This window comes from Hylobates moloch, unplaced genomic scaffold (genome assembly GCF_009828535.3).
Source record: "Hylobates moloch isolate HMO894 unplaced genomic scaffold, HMol_V3 SCAFFOLD_2, whole genome shotgun sequence".
NCBI classification, from domain to species: Eukaryota; Metazoa; Chordata; class Mammalia; order Primates; family Hylobatidae; genus Hylobates; species Hylobates moloch.
Window position 1 is genome coordinate 140,702,042 of NW_026652277.1, and position 24,513 is coordinate 140,726,554.

Here is a 24,513-nt window from a genome sequence, read left to right on the forward strand (position 1 = left end):
GATAAGAAATGTCGAGATAAGAAAATGACAAAATTTGCTTATCTTCAAGACCACCTCCTATACACAGAATGCAGAAAAATGCCCCACACCTCGTGGAACTCAGTAAATATTAGTTGCATTGAATTAACTTCAATTCAAGACCCCATTCTACAGTTTATAAGTCAAAAGTTGCTCTTAGTAACATGCTTAGTAATATGTGCTGTGTTTTGAAAATAGAAAATATCCCTTTTCCTCAAATCCATAGTCATATTAAGCGCAAGGACTCCTGTTTATTTATAATGATTCTCATATACAGATGCATACAACTGAAGGAAGGATGGTATGTGTTTCCAGAAATATTTGCTTTATGATGAGATATGAGTGAAGTTCCTATTTTTTTCTTCCTTTGAGAGTTACGTTTTTATTATCATTTACCCTAGTGCTCATTTTCATCCTCTTCAACAGAAATTTAGCAGGGAGACTGTATGGTTGAAAAACTATTCATATAAGTTCCTACGGAGGCTTAATCATCAGTACATTGCCTTGGAACCACTCTGGTCTTTTCTAAATTAAACATCTCTGTCTACAACAAATGCGAAAAGTACAAAATGTTTCAGTACTCCTTCTACATCAAAACTGCCTCCTACAGAAACGAGAAAATGCGTGTCAATGTGAATTACCGTCTACAACAGCTACTCTCCAGGCCGATCTGGGGTCTTGCACACAAAGGGCGAGAGAGGGGCGTGGGGAGGCTGGAAAGCATGGTTGCCCCGCCTGGCCCGGCGACGCCCGCTCAGCAGCCTCCTGAGGAGTGGGGACGAAGAGCAGCCTAAACTTAGGGCTCGGGATATTTCGATGCCACCCAAATTGCCGTCCTACCCCAACGAGGCAGGGAAAGGAGCGGAGCGCGCGCGCGAGCTGAGTGAGTGCTTACGTCGCAGCGAGATCTGTGCTGGGATAATTAGAGAGGAGTTGGGCTGAGCCGAGTCCTCTTTCAGCAGCAGAAGCCGGAGCCGCCGCCGCAGCCCAGTGGGGCGCCCCTGACTCGGACCGCTCGGGAGAGCCCCAGGAGAGGCCAGCGCCGCGCGGCAGCCGCCCCGCTGCGCCCACCTTCCCGACTGCTCCCGGAGAGCTCACAAAGGCGGTGGCCGCCTGAGTGGCCTTCTCCATCCAGGCATTCGCGTCCTCCTCCCCACCTTCTCTCCCGAAGGCGAAAATGGCAGGGCCAGGCGAGGACCTGGGACAGCGGTGGCCCTAGCCCTGCGATCCTCACCCCTCCTGCTGGGAGAGGCTGCGGGCTGCCCGCGGACGATGTGGCCGCGGCTGCTCCCGAGCGCATCTTCGGCCCGGGTCCCCGCCGCCACCCCTCATCTCTGCTCCTTCCATCCCGCCCAGAGGAGTTGATGCCGCTGTCGCCACCGCCGCCGCTGCTGAAGCCGCGGCTGATGGATGCCAGGGAGTGCCGCATTGCTTAGCGACCCCGCCTCCGGGTTTGCTGGTAGGAGCGGCTGCTCTTTCTTCTTTCTTGCTTTGGGGTTTTATAGAAAAGATAAGGACATTTTTATTTTATTCTCCACAACGTCCTCCCCTTCTCTCCGTTTTTGAAATGTGCATTCCCAGAGATATCCCCGGTCCTCTCCCTCCCCCTCCCCCCTTTTCTCCCACCCCGCGGCAAGTCCGTGGAAATGAAGGGCTAGAGGAAGGCAGAAGTTGGGGGTGGGGTTGGGGGAGCCCACGCTGGTACCAACGCCACCAGAACCCCTGCTGGTGCCTTATGAGATCACGGTGTATCTCAGAGGGGAGGTGGGAAGGTGCGCTATCTGCAGAGTCTTCACCTAATTGGATCACAATAATCTTAAATAAATCACACAAATTTGTCTTTTAAAAATAGCGTCTTTGAATAAGTAGAGGGAGAAATAATCTCCTTTCTCCCCCCTCTTTCTCTCTGTCTCTTTTTCTTTCTGGCAAAGATGATCTCTCTCCGCCCTGGAGCTCAGCGCTGAAGAGCTACCTTATTATTAATCAGAATTTCCATCGCTACCCCTGGCAGGCGTATCCTTCAGCAGGGACCGCAGGAATATTCACAGTGCAGGGGCTGAGATGTGCGTGGGCGTTGTTTTTGTTACATCTTGGAAGATAAGAGAAGAGGACAGTACCAAGATCAGAACCACCCGTGCTAGATGGAATTAGGGGTGATTTGTTAGGAAAGAGAAAGGACAAGAAGAGGAGTGCGGAGCCCTTCAGGGGTTCACATCTCTTTAAAGGAAAGGGAAGAGGGAGCCAAAGTGGGGTGTTGTATTTTAGGGGGCGGAGGAAGAAGTTTACACCCCCCAGCCCCCCAGCAAAGCTGGGGGAAAGCAGGAGCAACAGGGCACTTGATTGGACACCAAGATTATTAATTTCCTGTAGGGGAGAGGAAGCAGGCAGCAGGAGGTCTAGGGGCTGGAGTCTGGTGGTGGCAAGGGCCGGGTTTGCTTTGGGACAGTCAACAAGGGCTTCTGAGGGAAACCTCGGGGATAGGCAGAACAATGACTCATTTGCAAGCCGGTCTCTCCCCTGAGACCCTGGAGAAAGCTCGCCTGGAGCTCAATGAAAACCCAGACACGCTGCACCAGGACATCCAGGAGGTGAGGGATATGGTCATCACCAGGCCAGACATTGGCTTTCTGCGCACAGATGATGCCTTCATCTTACGCTTCTTGCGGGCTAGGAAGTTTCATCACTTTGAGGCCTTCCGCCTCCTGGCGCAGTACTTTGAGTACCGGCAGCAGAACCTGGACATGTTCAAAAGCTTTAAGGCCACCGACCCTGGCATCAAGCAGGCACTGAAGGATGGCTTCCCTGGGGGCCTGGCCAATCTGGACCACTATGGCAGGAAGATTCTAGTCCTTTTTGCTGCCAATTGGGATCAGAGCAGGTAAATCCTAAACCCAAACTTGTATTCTCCTTTTACTCTCCCATTTTCCAGAATTTATCCCGAGTAGTGTCATGGTTTTGTAGATTTGATATTTTGGTTTATTTGGCTTGGAGAAAAGAAAAACGAACCAGGAGATGAGTTTTTGGTGGGCACCCTGGGAAGGGAGGAGGGCTTGTATTTTTACTTTTAAAACTTACTTCACTAACACCCACTTTCTACTGCAGATTTAAGGTGCTACCTTAACCACATTATTGCACGGAGATCTAAATCACTTAACTTGTAAATAAAGCTTCTCTATATGTTTCACCTTCTGAAAAAGTTTATTGGGCTGGATAAACCAGTATGAAAATGGGGACAACTTTTCCTCCTTCTTCCTAAAAACATTCTTAAACTAGACCCATCATCATGGTCATCATCATCATCATCATCCTCTCTTTGGTACTGACGTTTTATCTTTTAAGCATAGCCTAATGTTCGACCAAAAGCAAGTGGTTTTGTTGCTTGGGAAGTTCTCTGCTTGGTGATGTGTAGAAGAAGGAATAATATGATGTGTGTCCCTTCAATGAAAGGAAGAGTTGCATCCTCTGTCGCTGAGCATGTCTGCTGACACTGAAAATGTACACTGACTGGTGTATGTGTTCTACACCTGCCACTAATCTAAAGAATCTGTTCCCTGTCTCATGTGGTTTTTCATCTTTTGGAAGGAAGTGGAAAATATTCATATGTGTCAGTTGGTGGACTTTTTGAGCTCATGTGCTACTTAATAGAGAAGAAATAATATTCTTTTTATCTACATTATTATAGAAAAATGTAGACAATGACACTTCTCTGTACTCCATCAGAACTGTTTTCTCAGACTGAAAGATATAAGAAATTATAAAAGGCTCTTGTGTAAGGTAGTTTCAATTAAGTTCAAAGTTAAATATATTTCATGGGACTTAAAATGCTACCAGAGCTGTGAATCATAAGAAGCTGCTTGTTAAAACATTGGTGTATTTTTAGTTCTGTGAATGGTGACTTTCAATGCATCTGGTTAGTTTAAATCATCTCTAGAGCCATCGTACAAGACATTTACAGTTATCAAGAGGGCTTATGGATCATAGAGATTTCCAGATAGGCTTCTGAGTCTTGGTATCTTAGAATGTAAATTAATATTTTTAATTATTTTTTCTCTCATTTTATTGTGATTTTTTTCCCTGTAATTCCAGGTTGAGAATCACTCTGTTTTTTTAGGCAAATAGAAAGACAAACTACTACCTGAAGATTCATAATGCTAAGAAACTCATACAGTTAGCCATTCAGAGGGAATGGAGTTTTGTTACTTACTTTGGCCAGTTATAGAGATGTTATTCCAGTTTTTATCAGGTAGCTTAAAATTTTAAAGAATTACAACGTTTTATCCATTGACCACAATTTTTGTTTAAAAATGTTTTCTTTTCATCATAAAAGTACACTGTAGGATCAGGCAAATCAATGACTGTATATAACAAAACTGAAAAATTTTATTCAAGGAAAAACTAATATTCTATATGTCAGATTGGAACTTTGTTAATTGAGCTATAGTGAAATGGAAACTGGAAATTTTATATTTATATAAATCTCAAAGTCTCTCAGAGATACCATTATGGAGGCAGATTGCATTCAGAGAGGCATACATATATATCAGACCTATTTTCATTAATTTCTATAAGTGAACTAATATTCATAATGATTTGTAAACCTAATTAAGATGAAAGTCACTTATAGTTTTCATATGTATGAGAAGGTGATAATTCTGAATTTATTAAAGACACTGTTTCAGTTGTCTATCTCATGCTTCCATATAAAGGGCAGATAGCTAGTAATCAAATTCTCTTTCCCTAGAAATCTATAATGGAAAGGGAGTTAATAATTGGTATATAGAATTATATTTCATTAAACTTACACATAATCTTAAATACTAAAATGTTGTATATTAGAACAAAATGAGAAGCTGTGTTCTGTAGAAATACCCTGTGAAGATGTCTAGACTTGTAATTATGAATTCTATTTCTATGGCTGGAAATAAACAGGTATAATCAAGAAATTATAGCACATCAAGGTGAAAAGGTATACAAGTGATTTAGAGCTTAGTCAAAATTTCAGTCGAGTTTCTTCCTATATTAAAAAAATAATAATTCCCTCTTCTTCCCCACCTTCCTTTTATCCCAAATCTACTTAACCCAATGACAGGGACTAGTAGACAAACAGATCTGTCATCTTTGCACCCTCTATAAACCTTTATCACTGGAGCATGTGCATAAAAACTTCCTTGGCTCCTGCTCTGAAACTCAAAGGATAGCTGCCTTTCTGCCAGTGCCAGGATGTTACCAACCCTTCTTAGCCTGAATCCCTTTCCTCTACCCCGAAGGCTCCTTGACTCCTACAGAAGTCTGCCTCTTTCCTTAGGTGTTTAAGTTACTATTATTGCTCTGTTAGGTGGATAATGCTATGTGCTAGTTTCTCTTATCCCTCATCCCTCCCCTGTTCTGTGAGTGAGATGTTCTCACCTTCCAGGCCCTGATCCCGCCAATCCAAAGCTACCTGGATTTCTCCAGAAGACTGCATGTCTGAAAATAATGCTGGCAACATTCTCTGAGTTGTTAAGTGAATCACCTGGCTTTCAACAACTTAAAAAGTAGCCTGTTTCAAAGAAACAGTGTGTGAGAAGTGTAGATGATTATGTAGGTAAATTCTAGAAATGAGGCAGAAGAAAATGCCTCAGTTTATTTGGAAAACAGGTTATTTATAACTTTCCAACTACAAAAGGAAAAACAAGATTTTATGAATTTTGAAACAATTCGTAAAGACCCCCAACAGAATTGATCTAACAAAAGGACTGTCATGTTATTATATTTAGCACAGCACTTGAACTAGAGTAGATGCTCAATAAATATTTGAGTTGAATTGAGTTATGCATTTGTATAAAAAGAATTCTGAGTAGAGATTTATTTGATATACGCTTTCTCCTATATCAGATTTGTAGGACAGTTTTCTGTGCTCCTCAGGACACTGAAAACAGTAAAAGCGTGTGAGACAGTGACTATAAATAAAATAGTGTCTGTTTCTGCTGCAATATAGTGTAGTTTAGTTTTAGGTTATTGTAAAGAATTGGATGATTTCCAAAGCCTTTTTGAGAGACATGGCATCATTAAGAAGACTAATGTAAAATCCTAATATTTACAGTGTACTCACCTTCTAACAAATCTAAAACAAAATGGAAATACTCAAATGTCAAAATGACTTGCAGTGTGGCCTGTGGTTCTTCCAAAAAAGAATAAGGCAAGCCCAGATGACCTGTTACATTTATTGAGCTGTACCTTGGAAAAGATTCATGTAATTTTATCTCCTTTTAGATTGCCTTACATAATTTCTGACAACAAAAGTAAATGCCATGGAATTAAAAACGATTTGACTGTTACACTGCATCACAAAGATGCCTTCGTCCTCCATGTATTGCATGTTGTTTTCCTTCCTAAATGATAGTGACCTGCTTAGGACTCAGCAAATACCTTCAAATGGTTCGCAGGATCTTATCAACAGAGTGTAAGGATAATGTGCCGTAAAGCTAGCAGAGGTAACACTGCTGGAGAAGAGGAAGCTTGGAAAGAAAGTACATGGCATTCTAGGTCCTAGAGCATGCAAGCATGTATCTAAGAAATTGAAATCCACTGTCATAATTGTTGGAGATATTCATGAGTGAAATTGTGTCACCTGAAACATAATGATGATAGGAAGTGTCAGAGTTCACCTATAAGTTGTCAGCCTGCAAGTCATATTTTATTTCTCTAGATCTCATTAGAAGTATATACTTCACTATACTTTAGTACAGCAAACAACCATTTATCTGGAATATAGTTAATAGTCATTAGAAACAATAATTCTCAGTAATTCTCTGAACTTTAGTATAGCAAACAACCATTTATGTGGAATCTAGTTAATGGCCATTCGAAAACAAACGCAGTTAGAACCAAAATGATTCTTAGTATGGTGGCAATCCAGAAAGCACTGGCCACCTTGCATGGTCTTTGGCTTATCATAGTGGACATTGATTACCACTTACAGTAGTGAAGCTCTGGAAGGGGCAGAAAACTGATTGGTCAGACATTGATATGATCCTCTAACTTATCCTGGAATTTGCCCAAAAAACTTGTCAGTTTGCTCCTATTGTGTGGCTTTTTCATACAAAAGCAAACATTATATGAATGGTTGCTATTTGTGGTTCAGTTTGAATTATGATTATGCTTGCATTTACTAAAATAATATGGCCAATGTTCAGAATAGAAGGTTATGGTGATGATAACTTACAATTTAAAACATAGCCATAGACTACACAGATGTGCATTAATGCCAATCACAAAGCTTTACTCATCTCTGGAATTGTACTAAAAATAATAAAATAAAATAAAATGAACAGGAATAGATTAAAACAGTCCAGGGCAATTATCCAGATAATTATGGAGAAATGTTTTTACTCAGCAATAAAAAAAGCAAAAAAAAAGAAGTTTAATTTTTCAGTTTAATTTTTCAAGAATTCTTTTCTCAGTTTATTAACATATTAAGTAATTCCCAGCTTTTTGCTTCACATTGTCATACCTACTGGCAGAGTCTGGAATCTAGGAGTCCTTTTCATAAAAATTCCGGAGGCATGGCTTTGCTGTCTTTTGGGTGGATACTGGTTAGGGCAAAACCACAAATGGCAGATATGTATTCCGTGAGACTTCTGTCCCAGCAGAGCTTCCATCTTGCTTCCTTTCAGGGAAACTCTTTTAACAAATCCTCTGCTAACTGCAACTTATTTCAAGCTATACTCTTGGCACATATCACGGCAAATAGGGGAGGAAAAAAAGTTGTCCTGAGAAATGTTGGAGGAATACTGTGATGAATCTCTGCAAAAATAGGACGATCTCCAAAAACTGGGGCAAATGTGCAATAATTAGTAAAATAATCCCGAAATAACAGCAAAAACTACAAGTGCCAACCTTCAGTAGGACGTTGACTAAGTCTGGCCTGAGCCAAGCTATTTTCATGTTTCAAAATCAACTTTAAACAAGGTCGAGAAGCAAAGGACTGGAGGCTACTACAGTGTCCTGAAAGGATGCCTCAAAAGAAATGTTTAATGATATTTTAAAACATGAGCCAATAGTTAGTATATTAACAAGTTATCCTTAGTAAATTAATACATCTCCTCCTTTCTGTGGGAAATATTAAATTCTCTTACTTTACTGAGGGCAGGTACATTTATTTCACTATTATAGTAAGTGGCTATTACACTATTATCGTAACATGAAGGAAAGGATACTCCTGTATGTGGGATCCTTATGATACCGTACGACAAACTGAGTGATTAATATTTTGGTCAAATTAATTGAAAAAAATACACTTTGATTGAGCATTTGTTATGTACATAGCATTTTAGTAGGTGCTTGGGGGCAAATAAAGACACATACTTCATACTTTTAAGTGATATGTAAGCTCTCTGGGAAGAAAAAGCATGTAAAGCTGAGTAACTATCAGAGGTCATATGCAGCTAATGAGGATACTGTTTACCAGTGCTAGAAGTTGGGGACAGGTGGGTAGCTGTGGGCTACTCAGTGTTGTGTAGGAAAGACATGGCCTGCTTGGTTAACTGAATTCAACAGTTATTGTTCCGTTTTATTCATTATTCATTTTAAAATAATTCTACTGTGTGTATTGTAGCAATTAAGCACTTCACTCATGATCATACAACTGGTAAGTGAATTAGTCGCTTTGTGTGTGTGTGTGTGTAGACAGTTACCAACCTAAATCTAGGGAAAGGAAAATGTATAAAAAAATCAAATTCTGATAATTAAAGATAATTCCATCTATGGTTTAGAAAATCTCGATTAAATATAACAAAACAGGCAATTAGGAACAGAACGTTAAGATGGAAAAATAAACTTTCTGAAGTCAAAGACTTTACTAACTAGATGTTTGCTTAGAGTACTTGGCCCTGATAAAAAGTGTTGCCTTTCTGATGTGTTTGTATTCTCCCAGCACAATTCTGTTTTATTTTATTTTATTTTTTTGGTGGCAGTAGATGCAAAAGTTTTTTCTTTACTCATCTTCTTCAAAGAAAGGCATTTTGCCCGTAGATGTTTCATTTCCAACAATTCTCTTGTTCTCACTCACCTACATTTCCATAGCAGTAAAATTAAAGCAAGGGTCAGACATGTAATCTTCTGTGCTCAGTAATACAAGCCAGACAGATGAAATTTCAAGAGTTCATATTTATTCCAGGGATTGTAGATTTATCCATTTCTTATTCTGAGTCCTAAGGATGTCTTATTGCTTTTCCTCCACCAAAGCTCCCAATTGTGGTGAGGCTGGAGAGTGCCAGGATATTGACTTCCTGATCTCCTATTTTCTGACATATATATTATGCTACCATGAAAAAGCAGACCAGGCCAGGCACGGTGGCTCACGCCTGTAATGCCGGCACTTTGGGAGGCCAAGGCGGGTAGATCACCTGAGGTCAGGAGTTGGATACCGGCCTGGCCAACATGGTGAAACCCTGTCTCTACTAAAAATACAAAAATTAGCCGGGCCTGGTGGCGGGCGCCTGTAATCTCACCTACGCGGGAGGCTAAGGCAAGAGAATCACTTGAACCCAGGAGGTGGAGGTTTCAGTGAGCTGAGATCGTGCCATTGCACTACAGCCTGGGCGACAAGAGCAAAATTCCATCTCCGAAACAAAAACAAAAACAAAAAACAAACAAACAAAAGACCAATTATCTATTCATCAAACTCTGTTCTGAGTAGGAGGCACCATGGAGAAGGAAAGAGCACTGGTCTATGTGGTATTAGAAGGATTTGGCTTCGAATCTAGGTTCCCCGTTTTTCCTAAGGTGGTTTTAAGCAAACTGTTTAATTTTCTCTGAGACCCTCTGTCCTCATCTGTAAAATAATAAGAACAAATCCAGCTCAGAGATTTTGCAATTGTTTTGAGATTAAGATAATGCATTTGAAATTGCTTTGGAAATCTTAAACTATTACCCAGATAGACATATTATTATTATTACTACTCAGTAATATAAAACACTTAGAAGGCTTCATCAGCTTTACCACTAACAATACCCTGAGGCATTAATAAAGGTAATTTTTCTCCTTTTTTCCCTCCCCCTAGCACCTTCTACTATGAAGTGCTTCAGACATTAGAAAATGTGGCTTAATGAAAACTGAGGGGTGGAGGCAGCCTTAATGAAGAATTTAATAATGGCTGATTGATTTAGTGACAAAGAGAAATTGCTGGTGTTATGCTGCTCAATGCGAAGCCAAGATGCTAGTTTTTTCTTGTCATGCTGAAAAGGTTGAAAAGTAGAGGGACGTGACCTATTTGTCATTAAGTTGATCTTTGCACTGATTGAAAGCTGTGGTAGAGGAGGAGATGCTGAGAACCCCGGCAAAGAAGCATGGGTCAGGTAGTCACCAAAAAAATTGCATGGCCAGAGGCAGGAGAAGAAGCTTCTCTGATCTAAAAAATTGAGGGGGCTCCTGGTTGCAGGCAGGGTGCCACCCCTCCACAGTGTGGCAGGACAAGGCTCTTGTCCTCTTTCTGGTCCAGGAGCATGTTTGTATTGGGCTGACAGGGAAGCCTTAAGTGAATGTTATATTTAAATGATGCCATTATGGCACTTTGATGACTGTTGTACGTAAAATAAAGCAGCATGGTCTATGCCCTTGGGAAATAGTTTGTTCTTAACATATATTATTGTGCACCCACAGTGTGCAGTGCACAGTATTTGGTGCTGAAGATAGAAAGTGGTATCAAACAGTGAAAGAGTTTTTAAGCTAAGCTTTTATGTCTGGGGACATAGAACAAACACTGAAGCACTGTAATTTCAGAATATGAGAGAGAGGGCGCTGAGGTCTCCAGCAGACAGAGGCAATCTTGCAGAGCAGGGAAAGCTGGTGGTGGGCCCAGAGAAGGGTAGGACTTAGGTGAGATGAAAAGGAAGGGGAATGTTCCCCTAGATTTAAGTGAACATAAAGCATCGGAGTGTACCAGCTTGTTGGGGGTTGAATATGACAAGACCTTGACGGCTGGGGTGAGCCTATGCATGGGTGTACAAAACAAGAAGTATGGTTATTAAGGGAATGGTGCAGTTTTGAAAGAGCCATGGGGGAGTGGTGTTGTGTGCAGGACAATTTTTCAGGCCAATTAATGTTTTAGGACAATTTATCTCACAATAGAGGGTAGGCAAGATTTCTGGAAGAGAAAGATGGGAGAGAGAAAAAGAGACACAAGTGCCATTATATTAGGAAATAAAGCTAGGACTCTAGTAGAAAGAGTTAGATGCCAAAGACGTATAAATATATAAAAGACAAAAAAAAATTAGGACTTGGTGAATAAATGTAGAGGGAGAAGGAAAGGGAATATTTGAGAATGATTCTTCATTAATTGATTAATGTAGGCAATCCCAGAGGAAAATGGGAGACACTAAATTGAGTTACACTACTATATTTCAGGTAGCAAGGAGTCACTAAGGTGCTGATGTTCAAATGGCAACTAGAAAGATGAGAATGTTGCACAGGACTGACACTAGCTCTGTGGATATCGAGCCGTCACCAATGTATTGGCTAAAGGGATGAGTGCATGATTTGGTAACTCCAGGAGATACTATATGATGACAGCAGGGGAACAAAGTCTTATTTCTGCATTTGGATGATTGCAGCAGGGAACCAAAGATGAAAGATAATAGACTGACCAGAAAAGTGGAAGGAAAAAAAGTTCAATGCAGCATCACAGAACCAAATAGAAGAGTTTCAACAGCAATAATTGCAGAAAATATTTATGGTTTCTATTATATGTCAAGTACTGTTAAAAAACTTTACATATATTATTTTGTTTCATTTTGTCCTCACAACAATTCTATGAAGTTAAGATTAAGTGGTTAAAAAGTACAAAAAGCAAGTATAGAATATGTGAATGCTGAAAAAGCAAAAGTCATACAATTGTAGAAGTCATAGAAGTTAACATTTATTGTTTGCTATGTGATACCCATTGGGCTAAGTATTTCACATTCTGTCCTATGAGGTAACTATTATTATCACCATTTTTAAAAGAGAAAATGGAGACTTAGAAAAGTTCAGTAACTTCAAGGTGTGTGAGACCAAGCTGAGATTAGACAAATAATCAAGGATCCCCATTTTACTTTGTATTTGTTAATAGCTGTGAGTTTTACTTTGAAAAAGGCTTTTAAGTTACATAAACATGCCCCAAATAATTAATTCATGACTATATACCCTACTGTGCAAGGAAGACTGATTTCATAACTGAAAAATTTCAAGAGGGATTAGATGTTTTCCTTCTGATTGCACAGGTAGTACATAGTTGCTATGCATATTAAAGTCTTCTCCATATGTTGTTTATGTGTTCTAGCAGCTTTTATTCTTTTCAAGAGCAGTATTCTACATAGTCTGGTGTCAGTTGTAAAATTTCTTATTGGTGTCATGATTTCTTCTTACTACATGCTACGCAGCATTCTTTTCACAAATTCAAATTTTACTTAATGCTATTTTGAGAAGCACAATCAGGAGTCAAGAGCTGCAATAATGTGCTAGTTTTGATTTATAGCTTTCTTTCAGCATACAAGAGAAGAATAACAATGGTGGAACTCACACAGTTTCAATGTAAACCCCAAACATGAACAAGTAGAGTATTTCATTGTAGTGACCTCTAATTTGTAAATTATAACAGTTAAAATAATTTTAAAAAGGAGAGTATGGCAGGAGTCCTGAAGAGATAAAATTCATAGATGCTACATTTCTTTGGAAGATATTTTACAGATTCTGGCAAGATCCTGTGTAGTACTGTTCTGCTGAGGAATAGCCTGCTGAGCTGCTAATGGTAATAATGTGAGATGTTTGACAAAGAGGACTGGAGTTAAGTCAAGAGTGGTTTTGACCTGCCCATTGAATGGAGTTAGCTAGTGTATTTTTATGTTTCTTTTTCTAAACTTCTAAATTAATGTGATTTTTATAAAAATCATTTGATTCTCTTCTTGGAAGCAGATATTGAATTCAAAAAAGGTGGTTAGACTTACTGTTGAAAATTTTGCAAACCTACTTTTCTTCATTGCTGATTTTGGGATTTGCCTTATATTATTTTCTTTGGAATAATGATATGTGTATCAACTTTTGTCTTGATTTTGAAACAGTTTAGGAGAACCATACTTCAAGTGTGTTATTTAAAACACATTGCCTCTTGTTTTCAGTCCTTATTGGTACCTTGATTAATTTTTACTACATACAACGTGTATCATCCTTCCGAAGCTGATTTCAAATTTAAATTTTATTTAATGGCATTTTGGTATTAATGCTATTTGATTTCTTGTGGATAACATAAGAATGGTAAACCTCCTAATGAGGGAAACCTTTGAAGCTGGACTTTTTGAATCCTTAATTTTCTTTACTATGATATTATTATTAATTTCAGAAATTAAAACTTCTTTTTTTGGTGGGGGTCTGAATTTCAACCAGAAATACAGTCTTCCTGCTCCAACCTTCCAATGCCTGTGTTTATAGGTTTCAGGTCCTGACAGTGTGTCAGGCCATTATGTTTAGAATGGAGGTAGGCCAGCCATAAAGGGACTTTTAAAGGTGTTCACCCACACATGTTTCAGAGATTTAATAACAAATGCATAGTAGAGCTCTATAAAAAGTTTTATTATTTCATATATTCAGGTAGTTTTTTGGATGCTGTATCCCTAGGCCTTTTGACTTTTATAATAGTAATAGCCTATCCTAAATATTATCATTTCTGATTTATACTCTGCCTAATAAACTATATCTATGCTTATCATTCTAACAAAAAGTATGCTATGTGTGTATTCCAACCAACATTTACTGAACACCTGTTTATACCTAGAACTGTGCAAAATTGTACAAATGTTTTCACCTGAGTCATCTCTTTGATGACTCTCCGGTGCTGCCCCCACCCCTCCCCCAAACATGGCCAATGAGATAATGAGAATAGCATGAGATAGGGACAGTTAACTGATCCTCAGAATTATAAATCAGTGACATATCCAGGACCATATGGCTAATGAGGCGCCGGGCAGAGATTGCATCTTGAAGTCTTCTGACACCATGCCCTGTGCTTGATTAATGCTAGGGTTCTAAACAAGATTCTGTTCCAAACTGCTGATTTTACAGGTGAAGAAATGAGGTCCTGAAATGGTGAGAAATTGCCTGAAGTTCTGATGTTAATTATTCTTTCCTTTCTGAACTACTATGCTTTCTCCTAGCACATCCAAGTGTTTTTAGAAGTAAAAATAGACCTTCTTCCTCATATATCTTCACTGTATCATACTGCCTTCCTAACGAACTCATCATTTCCACTAAATGGGAATGACTTTGACTCCTAATCCACTCGCCTCTCCATCCTGCCTCTTTCCTGAGGTCCAGATCTCTTTCTCTAGCTATTCCTGAAATCTCCCCTGAATGTGTCTGGAGAAAAAAACTTAAAATGCAAGGTGTATAAAAATTGAAATTGTTAACATCTTCCATAAAATTTCTGACCCCTCTTAAAGTGCTGAGATTTCTAGGGATTCCTTTTTTAGAATAATTATCTGATATTTCTCTTAGCTCTGACGGCATTACCTCCTTCACTTCATTGAACTTAGAGTCTATATGCTCTTAATTCCAGAATTTTCAATTTTGAGCTCTCCCATGAGTTTAGGATCCATTTTTTTCAGAAGCTTGCTTGATATACCTCTCTGGGTGTACTATATGTTTCTCAAATACAATAAGTTCTATTCAAAACTTTGTATTTCCAGCCATTTCCAACAGTATCCTATTTTTGCATTATTGATATTGATTAAAAATTTTACTATGTATTCAGGCTCTGAAGCTAAAATATGTGTCATTTTTTATCCTTCCCTAATTTCAGTCCTCACATTGTCACAGTATAACAAGATTGTCTAAAATGCCACTCAAATTTGGCTTCTTATTTTTGTTCTTAGTTCCATTGCCTCCATTGAAGCAGTGTCTTAATCTCCAACCAGTGTCTTTCTACTCTAGTCAAGTCCCTTTTACAGTAATATAAAGAGCATTTATTGGGTTACTGGAACGTTCCAGGAACTAACCTGCTAAGGTGAAAAGCAGAAAACAAAACAAAACAAAACAAAACAAAACAAAATGAAACAAAACAAAACAAAAACAGATCCAACCCTTGAATTAGGATGGCTTGTATTATTGTTGGTAAATTTCCATGACTTTTCCCACTTTTATTTATATTTATCTCCTTCTCTTTCTATCCCTTCCACCTTTCCTGTTCTTTATGATACAAACTCAATACAAGTAATTTGAATTGAGTAACTTTTATTGATAGCTGTCATGTACAGTGTTTTCATTTATTGATGAGACTCACTCAAATCTCATTCTCAGTTTTTTCAAATACAAAGATATGAAATGTCAATATTACGGAAGGCATTCTTGAACCACTTAAAACATGTGATGCCTAGTTTTGGGTTAGTTGAATGAGATTTTAGAAAATCATAAGAAGGCCTGGAGGTAAACTAAATGATGATAAAATATGAAAAAGCATTTCCATTTGTTTGGGCAGAATACATGTTAAATTCGACTATGTTCTTGGAGTACATATAAATTAAACCTCTTCCTAAAATAGGTTTTTAAACAAAATTATTTCCTTGAGATTCTGAAGGTACTTTAAAGTGAATTTTTAGTGTGCTAGAAAATATTTTATAGCTTTTTGGAAAAGTGGTTGTCAGACCTAATTTAGTACTTTTCTGTTGCGGATAGGTACACACTGGTGGATATTTTGCGTGCCATCTTACTTTCTTTAGAAGCCATGATTGAAGATCCTGAGCTTCAAGTGAATGGATTTGTTTTGATCATAGACTGGAGTAACTTCACTTTCAAGCAAGCCTCTAAACTCACACCAAGTATGCTGCGATTAGCTATTGAAGGCCTGCAGGTAGGATATGGAAATTACCTACTTCCTTGGTCTCTTGTGTTTGACTTCTCTTGTCTAATGTGTTAGAATGAAAAAATGTCTTACTTACAGAATAACAAAAGCAAAAAAAATTTGTAGTTGTTGAGCACAAATATTAAAATACTAACTGAAGAAAGGATTATAGAAGAAACGCTGAAGGAAGAGAGTTTGTGACACTAGCACAGTGCTCCGTCTAAACATAAATATAGGTAATGAGCTGAGATTTTTAATCTTGAAAATCAGAACAAGCAACATTTTTTAGATTGTAATGATTAGCTATTTAGGCTTGTTTTTGTTTCTCTTTTCTGTGCCTATTAATTAGCTAAATATTTTCTTCATTATTTCATTTAACCTGGTGAATTTGGGATATGATCAGCAATATGTTCAACTGTTGGAAAGTCAATCAATATGTTTTTTGGTCTCTAAGATGCAAAGATCATCTCTCTGAAATTTTCTTTAGAGTTCATTGGTTTTTTTGTGAGTGGGAACGGCTGTCACATGGAATTTATACAGGAATAGTGCTTCTTCCAGTAAATAATGTTTAACTACTTGGGAATTAGAAGATGGGAAACATATTATTATTTAGTGGTCTGTCGTAAACCTGCTATTGTCAAGTTGCTTTTAACTTCCAGGGTGTCCTTCTATTCTCTCTCTTTGCTTTATGCTACTTTGTGTACAACACTTATGGAATTGATTTTAAACTTCTAAAAATATTTGCAAGTTAGTCCTTGAGTGATGTCATTCATTAGACTGGGGCATCAATGTTGAGTAAGCCCAAGTCATCTAGATTTTTACTCATTAGTAATTTCTGACTGCATCTATACACACCTAAATTGATAACTGCTGACCTCTTAAAAGTGGGCAACTTTTCCAGGTGCGGGAAATCTTTGATTTCTGCCTCTGGACTGAATAAGACACACTAATGTTTCTTCTCCATATAGGTTTTTCCTGATGTAGGCTTCCTGACTTGCTCTTGGTGAGACAGCCTTGCTCCTCTCTTATCTTAAACAATGCTTTTTAAAAACCTCCACAGGGACAGTTAATACAGGATGGTAGAGAGCATAAGATAATGCATGTTTGGAAATGTGTGTATCATATAGAATCAGTCCTAACTCTGCCCTTTTTCCAGCAGTATCGTATTCTTCAGTTTGTGAACAAGATTGGTTACCACCCACTATGTTACCTAACACAGAATGGTAACCTAACCTTTTATAATTGTTATCCTATTTAACCTGTGTCTTCTCTTTGCACTAGAGCTAGGCTAGGCCTTCAGCTCACGAAGGACTGGAGAACTCATATTTTTTTCCCAAGAAATTTAAAAAAAAAAACACTTTAAGAATAGACTCTTGCTATTTTCCAACCTACTTTATGGAGTTTTTAAATAATACTGTGATAAGTCATTGCAGGAGAACAAACTGACAATTTGGAGATGTTTGGGAGCTTCCTTGTTAGCTGTAACTACTATCAGAAGTTCTTTAAGTGCTCCCTATGAATACCACAGGAACTACACTCAGATGAAACCTCTGTGCTTATGTCTAGTGAAGGAAATAATCCCGTTCCCTGCATGGACCTGTAATGGCTGCACATTTGGAGCTGCCTTCTCTCTGTTCCCCACAAATATCTCAGCCCCTTTCTCCTTTTTCCCAGAACACAAGACAGAGTAAGAAGGGTTGATTCCTCCTAATTCCCAATTAAGAAGCCACTTAAGAGAAGAAAGCTCTTGCTGGAAATAGATTTGATGTGTTACTAACCTTTAAACTTATTTTTATTTTAAGTCCAAATTGACTTTTTAATGCCATATAATTACATCTATACCTATGTATGTGTCTGTATCTGCATCTGTGTCTACTATATGTGTATCTAAAAACAATGGTAATTCTGAATAAGAATATAGGATTGCTAGAAATGTTCCGTTGCGACATGCATGATCTCATATTTAGTCTCGTACTGAAGTAACACTTTCTGACTTTTTAAATCAAGTCACTGTTTTACTTTGCATTTGCTATGTGAGAAATATTGTGTACCACTATATGTTTCATTCAGAATATGAATAAACATTTTTCTCAATATCAACATAAGACCACAAAATGTTTGAAGTGAAAATACATACACGGTTTTAGGTTGCTAAACACAGCCACCACCATGCCAAGACCATCAATACCACAACAGTAATAAACCTCTTCTAGTTAGTCAGTAAAATGAAGAAATGAGAAGATTTTAAATAAGTCAATTAGACCTTATGCCTTAATTCTGCTATCATGTCACCTTTATTTAGACAAACATAAGAAATATTATAGGGAATTGAACCAAAAATAAGAAAGGCTATCAATCTAGCAGCCAGAGAGGAAACTTACGTGCATTATGAATGGGATGTAACTCTGTTTTGAAGACTCCTTGTCTCTTTTCCTCTTGAGTTGGCTGTAACCTATCAATCCACATCATAAACCTACTTTTTTTCATAAGCTAAAGAGTATTTAAAGTGACCTGGCTAGAGATAGCACCGTATACCTTGTATATAGATACATGAACCATTATTATATATATTCATACATGAACCATTATTATATATATTCATACATGAATATAGTATAAGATCAATTAAGGGACAATGTGGAAGGGTAGAAATAGAAAGGTTCTAGAGGCAGACAGAACACGATTTGGATGGCAACCCTGCCATGCATCAAATACTTGGGCACTTATTTGAATCTCAGTCTATTCATTTATACCAGTTTTCAAGTGTTATTATATTAGAAATGATACGTCTTGTACCTGGCAGGTAATATCAATAATTAAAGTAATTGATGTGGATCAGCTCATTTTTCAGGTGCCATATTTTTCTGGATGTGTGCTGCCTTTCTCACAAGTCAGTGACTACATAAACTGTGATGAATTAAAGTTGAATGACTTTGGGAATCTGAATAATACCATAATATTCTTTTGGTGTTCAGACTTTAGATACACAGACTGCATTCTTTTCTACAATTTTTCTGTAGTTAAATAGCATCTAGATATTTTTATGTTGGGTGGCAAATAAAATACATTTTCATGTTGGAAGCAAAGAATGAGATTGTTTCACCTGGTGAAATTTAACCTTTGTTTCTTTTGGAAGAAGCTCCAGGCATAGCTGGAAAGGTAGGGATTGTGGAGATATCCTTGGCTTTGAAAGTTGAGCGAAAGTTTGCTAAGTGGACAAAAACAGGAAGGACATATTGATCAGAGCAACACTGGGGTAGTACTCTGAACAAACATGCAGCTATAGGAAGCTGAAAACACAGGATGAATCTTTGTTAACATGGCTAGAATGGCAAATGAATTGAGGAAAATAACCAGAGATGAGGCTGGAAGGGCAGGCTGAACCCTGGCTCTATGGCATAAAAGACTGCATACTATATGGTGTGGCTTGTGCTTTCCAAATATAGGAAGGTTTGGGACAGGAAAGTGTCCTAATCACTTCTCTGATTTGAAAACATCCTTTGGATAAATGAACTGACTTAGATCAAAGGAAAGAGAAGTTAGATCTGGAGAACCCCATACCACCTTTGAAATAATTATAATAGTCTCATTTTTGTAGGATAAGAAATGAAACTTTAAGGAGTTTAAGATGCCTAATCAAGTTTTCTCAGCTGTCCTCAAGGCTTGAGTTCTGGTGCTGGTTGTCTGACTCCAAAGGCCAATGTCTTTCGTGAATCTTGTTTCTGTTGTTTCCAGGCCTGTCTCTAAGAAAGAGTAGGAAGGCCCAGATCAAAGTAACTTCTCCCACCAATACTCAAATTTTCACATATTAATGTAGGTGAAATTTATGTATTGGAATAGACAGTGCAGTTCTAACTAAAGATGTCGCAAATGGCTGGCCTGTGGCTTTGGACTTTTTTGACACCGCATGGCAGAACCATGTTCTTTTCCCAGTGAGTCATCTCTTTAAGTGACTATTAGCCTCCCAGTTCTCCAGGATAAAGCATGAAGGCCAAGGGGAAGCCACTTTGCTGATCACCAAAGATAACTTTTATTAGTATAACAACAAAGTGATAAGCCATTCATAATATTGGTCCAAGGTAAGTTTATATGCTTTCTCTGTGCAAAAATCTTCAAATGTTTTCAAATATGAAAGACAACAACCATTTTTACCAACAAAATGTATTTCCTTAATAGGTAAGGCACAGCATCAGGCTTTTTTTTTTTTTTTTTTTTTTTTTGTGGAAAGGAAGTATTCAGGGTGGCAAACAAAAAAAAAAAGAAAAAATTAGAAAGTATTCGGCTTTATTTGATAGAAAAGAAAAAGAGAAAATTGTCTTCCTACTTACAAGAAGTTAATTGATTAGAGTAGTCATAGAAACAGGAAGTTTCTTAGAAAATCAATACAAGATTAAGTGAATGTGACTGGTCGACTAAGATATCTGCCTGGAAAGCCAACTAAAACACAAACTGTTTAGAAATACCTACAACAGCTTAGACTCTGAATTTACAGTAAAATTACGTGCTTTTTTGGGGGGAGGGGGAGGGTTACTTTTTTTTAAATAAAATATCTCTAAAACTCTTTATTAATGAGAAACTTGGATTCTTTTATAAATCCAGAATCTCCCAATTTATAGATGTTTTTTAGCTTGCCCTAGCCCTACCCTGCTGCGCTTGAGACATATTTATCTGTTTTTCTCCCTTGGCTCTGCCCTACTGGGTCTCTGTGCTTTTGCCTTCACAATTTCACAGAACTCCCCAAACTCCATCTGCCATTAAGTACATAATGTAGTCAAGGCATGGCTTGCTGGCAAGGGGTTTGGCTGTAACAAGGGATTGAATAGCTCTTTGAATTGCTACATAAGACTCAGATATAGGGCCATCACAAAATGCCTAAAATAGTGCCAGATATTGTAAGAGCTCTTATTAAGTAGAACTTGTGACAGAATAAAGAATATGTAATCAATTCACTGGTCCTTTCATTTGACTCAAGGGCCCAGTGTTACCAACAGCCACCAATCTGCTAGCTCTGAGAGCTGTGATCATTCATGTGGAAGGCAAAAAGTGCTTCTGCTACACATTCTGGCTCTAAGCGTTTGGAAGCCCAGTCCTACCTAGGGAATCTTGCCAAAAATACAGGACATGCTAATGACTTGGAACATCACTGTCCAAGGCTGGGGCGTGAGGAGCTCCCTTAGCTTTGCTATAGCATTTGCTTATTCAGTCCTTCAAGTCCTACCTATTTGTAATTTCTAACAGCTTTGAAATTGCGTGTGTGTGTGTGTGTGTGTGTGTGTGTGTATGTGTGTGTAAGATGGTTAAGGGAGAGTGTAGAAAAGAACTTAGTGAGATATTGACTAAATTAGGAATTCATAATAAAACAAAAGGAGTCTGTGTTTTACAACAGTGTTCTTTGCAGTGGTTGTTAAGCTGCCAATAGTTTTCAGGCTTAGAATGCTTTAGACAATAGCAGAAACCTCTTGTTTACCAGCTACATTTTAAGCTTAAGGCAGCATTATGATGCATTGGTGGGAGGGGGCTGAAGCAATGCCTATCTTTTTGAAAGTAAGCACACAGACTCATGAACTGTATTCATTCAGGCAGCCTGGAGATGGGAACGTTTATTTCTACATTTTGTATGCACAGGCATTACCACATTGAGAAACAGTGACAAGGGTAGTTTGTAAAAAAAAGTGACATTTTGTTCGTCACATGCATAGCTGACTGAGCTAAGTGTGCTTCTTCTTAGTTGTTACTTAACCTAAAACAAAATGAATGAAAACCCTAAAGTTGCTTTATTTCATGGTGTGAGAATGTAGTTTGGCTGAGAGGTTTAGTTCTCAGAAGTAGGACATTGTAAGTCTCTCTTAAAAGCTGACAATAGGTAAAAGCTATATATAATATTCAGTTCAGCAAGCAGGCTAAGGATTATATAATCTTTGATAATGGACTAGATTAATTCTGTACATATACCTGTGTAGGTATGTACATATAATTGATGTATTTTTCTTGTGTTAAAATTGCTGTTCATTTCTTTTGATTAGCAGCTAAATCTGTGAAAAGTGTCTAGTTGTAGGAAGCAGGTGTCAACCTTGACAAAAAGTAAAATAGAGAAATGAGTGCTCTAGGGTTATTTAACATTTACTGAATTAAAGAGAATTACTAATTATTAATAAAATTTAATACTTCTACACCTTCAACCACTGACAATGTGACTTGTTATCATTTTGCTTCAAATAATAGAATAATTGAAGTAATACAAGGGAAAGAAGAAAATAACACTTTTTGGTCTGAGTCATTGAGCTAATGACAAATGGATAAAAAGTAATTATCTATAATGAAGAACTGAACAAAGCATATGAACTACTTTGGATTTCATTTTATTGGCTATGTTTAGACATGTCCTGAACTAGAGAACAAAAAAGATGAGTGAATGCAGGCCCTCTCTTATTCTTTTCAGCAGCAATGTAAATGCATCTTGATGTGTTCTTCTTTCCCAGCAAAACCTCGTTTTTTTCTCTCTTCAGATCAAAACTCCAAAATGCGAACATCAATTTATCCTTTTAAAACACTAGGACTCAATGGCATCGATTTTTTCTGTAGATACTGATGAAATTGACATACTTGTCTTTTAAATGTCTATTCATTTCATTTTTATAAAATTTATCTCATGAACACTTAATTAAAATCTTTCAAAATATCAATTTAAAGGGTTAGTTTTGTTTTCTTATATTTAAAAATTCTGGTACTATATTGCCAGAATCTTAGAATTGAGTGATTCTCTCTTATCCATGAATAATACTCTTGTTCTATTCTCTTAAGATTGTTCTGAAAACTAAAATACTCTTTTTTCTATATATTCTGAATAGCTTTTTTTTTTTTTTTTTTTTTTTTTTTTTTTTTTTAAATGGGCTTGGTTTTCTTCTCATCTGCATTTGGAAAAGCCACAATAAACTCACAAGAGGAATGCCTCCTTGGATTCATCCTGGGATACCATTTGATGCACAATTAATAACAGTGTGTTTCTATGGCCTAAAGTCAACTACATTTTGCAAGTCTTCAATTTGAGTTTTAAAACATGGATGAGTATAAGGTCATTACTTAATTTAATGATAGGTGCTATAACCAACACACCAAAATGTGCACATTGACTCAACCATCTCTCACATGAAGTCTAAGTGATGGTGCTGCTCCTTTTGATTCAGTGGCCCGTATTCCTTCCACCTTCTTGCCCTGCTGTCTTCTCCATATGGTTTCCAAGGCCACTTTGCTGAATTTTATTCCTTTTCCCTGTAGGGTAAAAAGCAGGGAGAATCACATGTGATAGATTCCTATGGGTCAGATCTGGATGTGTTGCACATCATTGCCTTTTGCATTCCGCTGGCTAGAACTCAGACAACGGACAATCATTATGACAAGGGAGGCTGAGAAATTGAATATAACTTGGTCTTAGGAAGAGGAGGAATGGGTGGGCACCTTGTACTCTCTTTCACAATGCTGACCCTCTAAAATAATTTTGATGATTCTTCAATCGGCACTGTAAGGGGTGTTTTGCTTATGTTCTGTGAAAGGAAGAGTTGATAATCAGGCAGTGTTTCGAGGAACTTTAATTCCTACATTCAAGTACAAAGGAATAAATATATCATCCCTACAATTCATTCTATGTACTGACTGTTCTCTGTACCTGACTAGCTTTGCATAGGTTAAGGGGCAGGCAATTTCTATTTTTTTGTATCAGTATAGCTATTTCTCTATAACAAATGCAATACACCTGTGATTCAATCAATTCTACTCCACAAATTTCCCTGGCTCCTGTGATGAGTATTTCCAAACATCCTGAATTTAAAAAGAAAAAAAAGGTAAATTATTCCTGTAAATTCTTAAGACCATCTCTAGGACAGCTGCATTAGTCTGGGTTCTTCAAAGAAATAGAACAAATATATAAGGTGATTTATTATATAAGACGTTGGCTTATGCAGTTATGGAGGCTGAGAAGTCCCAGAATATGCATTCACCAAGCTTGAGACCCAGCAGAACTGATGGTTTAGGTCCAGTTCAAGTCCAAAGGTCTGAGAACCAAAAGAGCCTATGGTATAAGTTAATAGTCCAAGTTCAAGTTCAAAGGTGGGAGATGATCAGTGTTCCAGCTCAAAGACAGATGATTAGAGTGAGACTCTTACTCTGCCTTTTTTTTCTATTCAGACTTTTGACAGATTGGATGAGGCCTCTCCCCCCGGGGGAGGGCAGTCTGCTTTACTCTGTCTATCCATTCAAATGTTAACCCTATCCCAAACACCCTCACAGACACCCAGAATAATGTTTAACCAAATACCTGAGCACCCCTTGGTCTAGTCAAATTGATACAATAAATTATCACAATAGCTACACAGGTTGAATATTCCTTTATCCAAAATGCTTGGGATCAGAAGTATTTTGCATTTCTGTATTTCTCAGAGTTTGCATTATACTTACCAGTAGAGTATCTCAGATCTTAAAACCCAAGATCTGAAATGTTTCAACAAGCATTTCCTTTGAATACCATATCAGTGCTCAAAAAGTTTTGAATATTGGAGCACTTCAGATTTTGAATTTTCAGATTTGGGATGGTCAAACTGTAGCAATATAGCTGGTGCTTTGCCTTGAAGTTAGAAATCATCCAAATTTGGGA

The 24,513-nt window shown here is 37.8% G+C and overlaps 1 protein-coding gene across 1 annotated transcript in view; it reads left to right on the forward strand.

Moving 5' to 3' along the window:
• The first annotated feature begins 935 nt into the window (after positions 1–935).
• The window catches only part of CLVS2 (clavesin 2), a 71,985-nt gene continuing 48,407 nt past the window's right edge, over positions 936–24,513 (forward strand). The window contains exons 1-3 of the mRNA XM_032158153.2: positions 936–1,477; positions 1,950–2,896; positions 15,701–15,875. Of these exons, the coding sequence (XP_032014044.1) occupies positions 2,508–2,896; positions 15,701–15,875 (564 nt within the window). The 5' untranslated portion in view covers positions 936–1,477; positions 1,950–2,507. The remainder of the gene's footprint in view (positions 1,478–1,949; positions 2,897–15,700; positions 15,876–24,513) is intronic.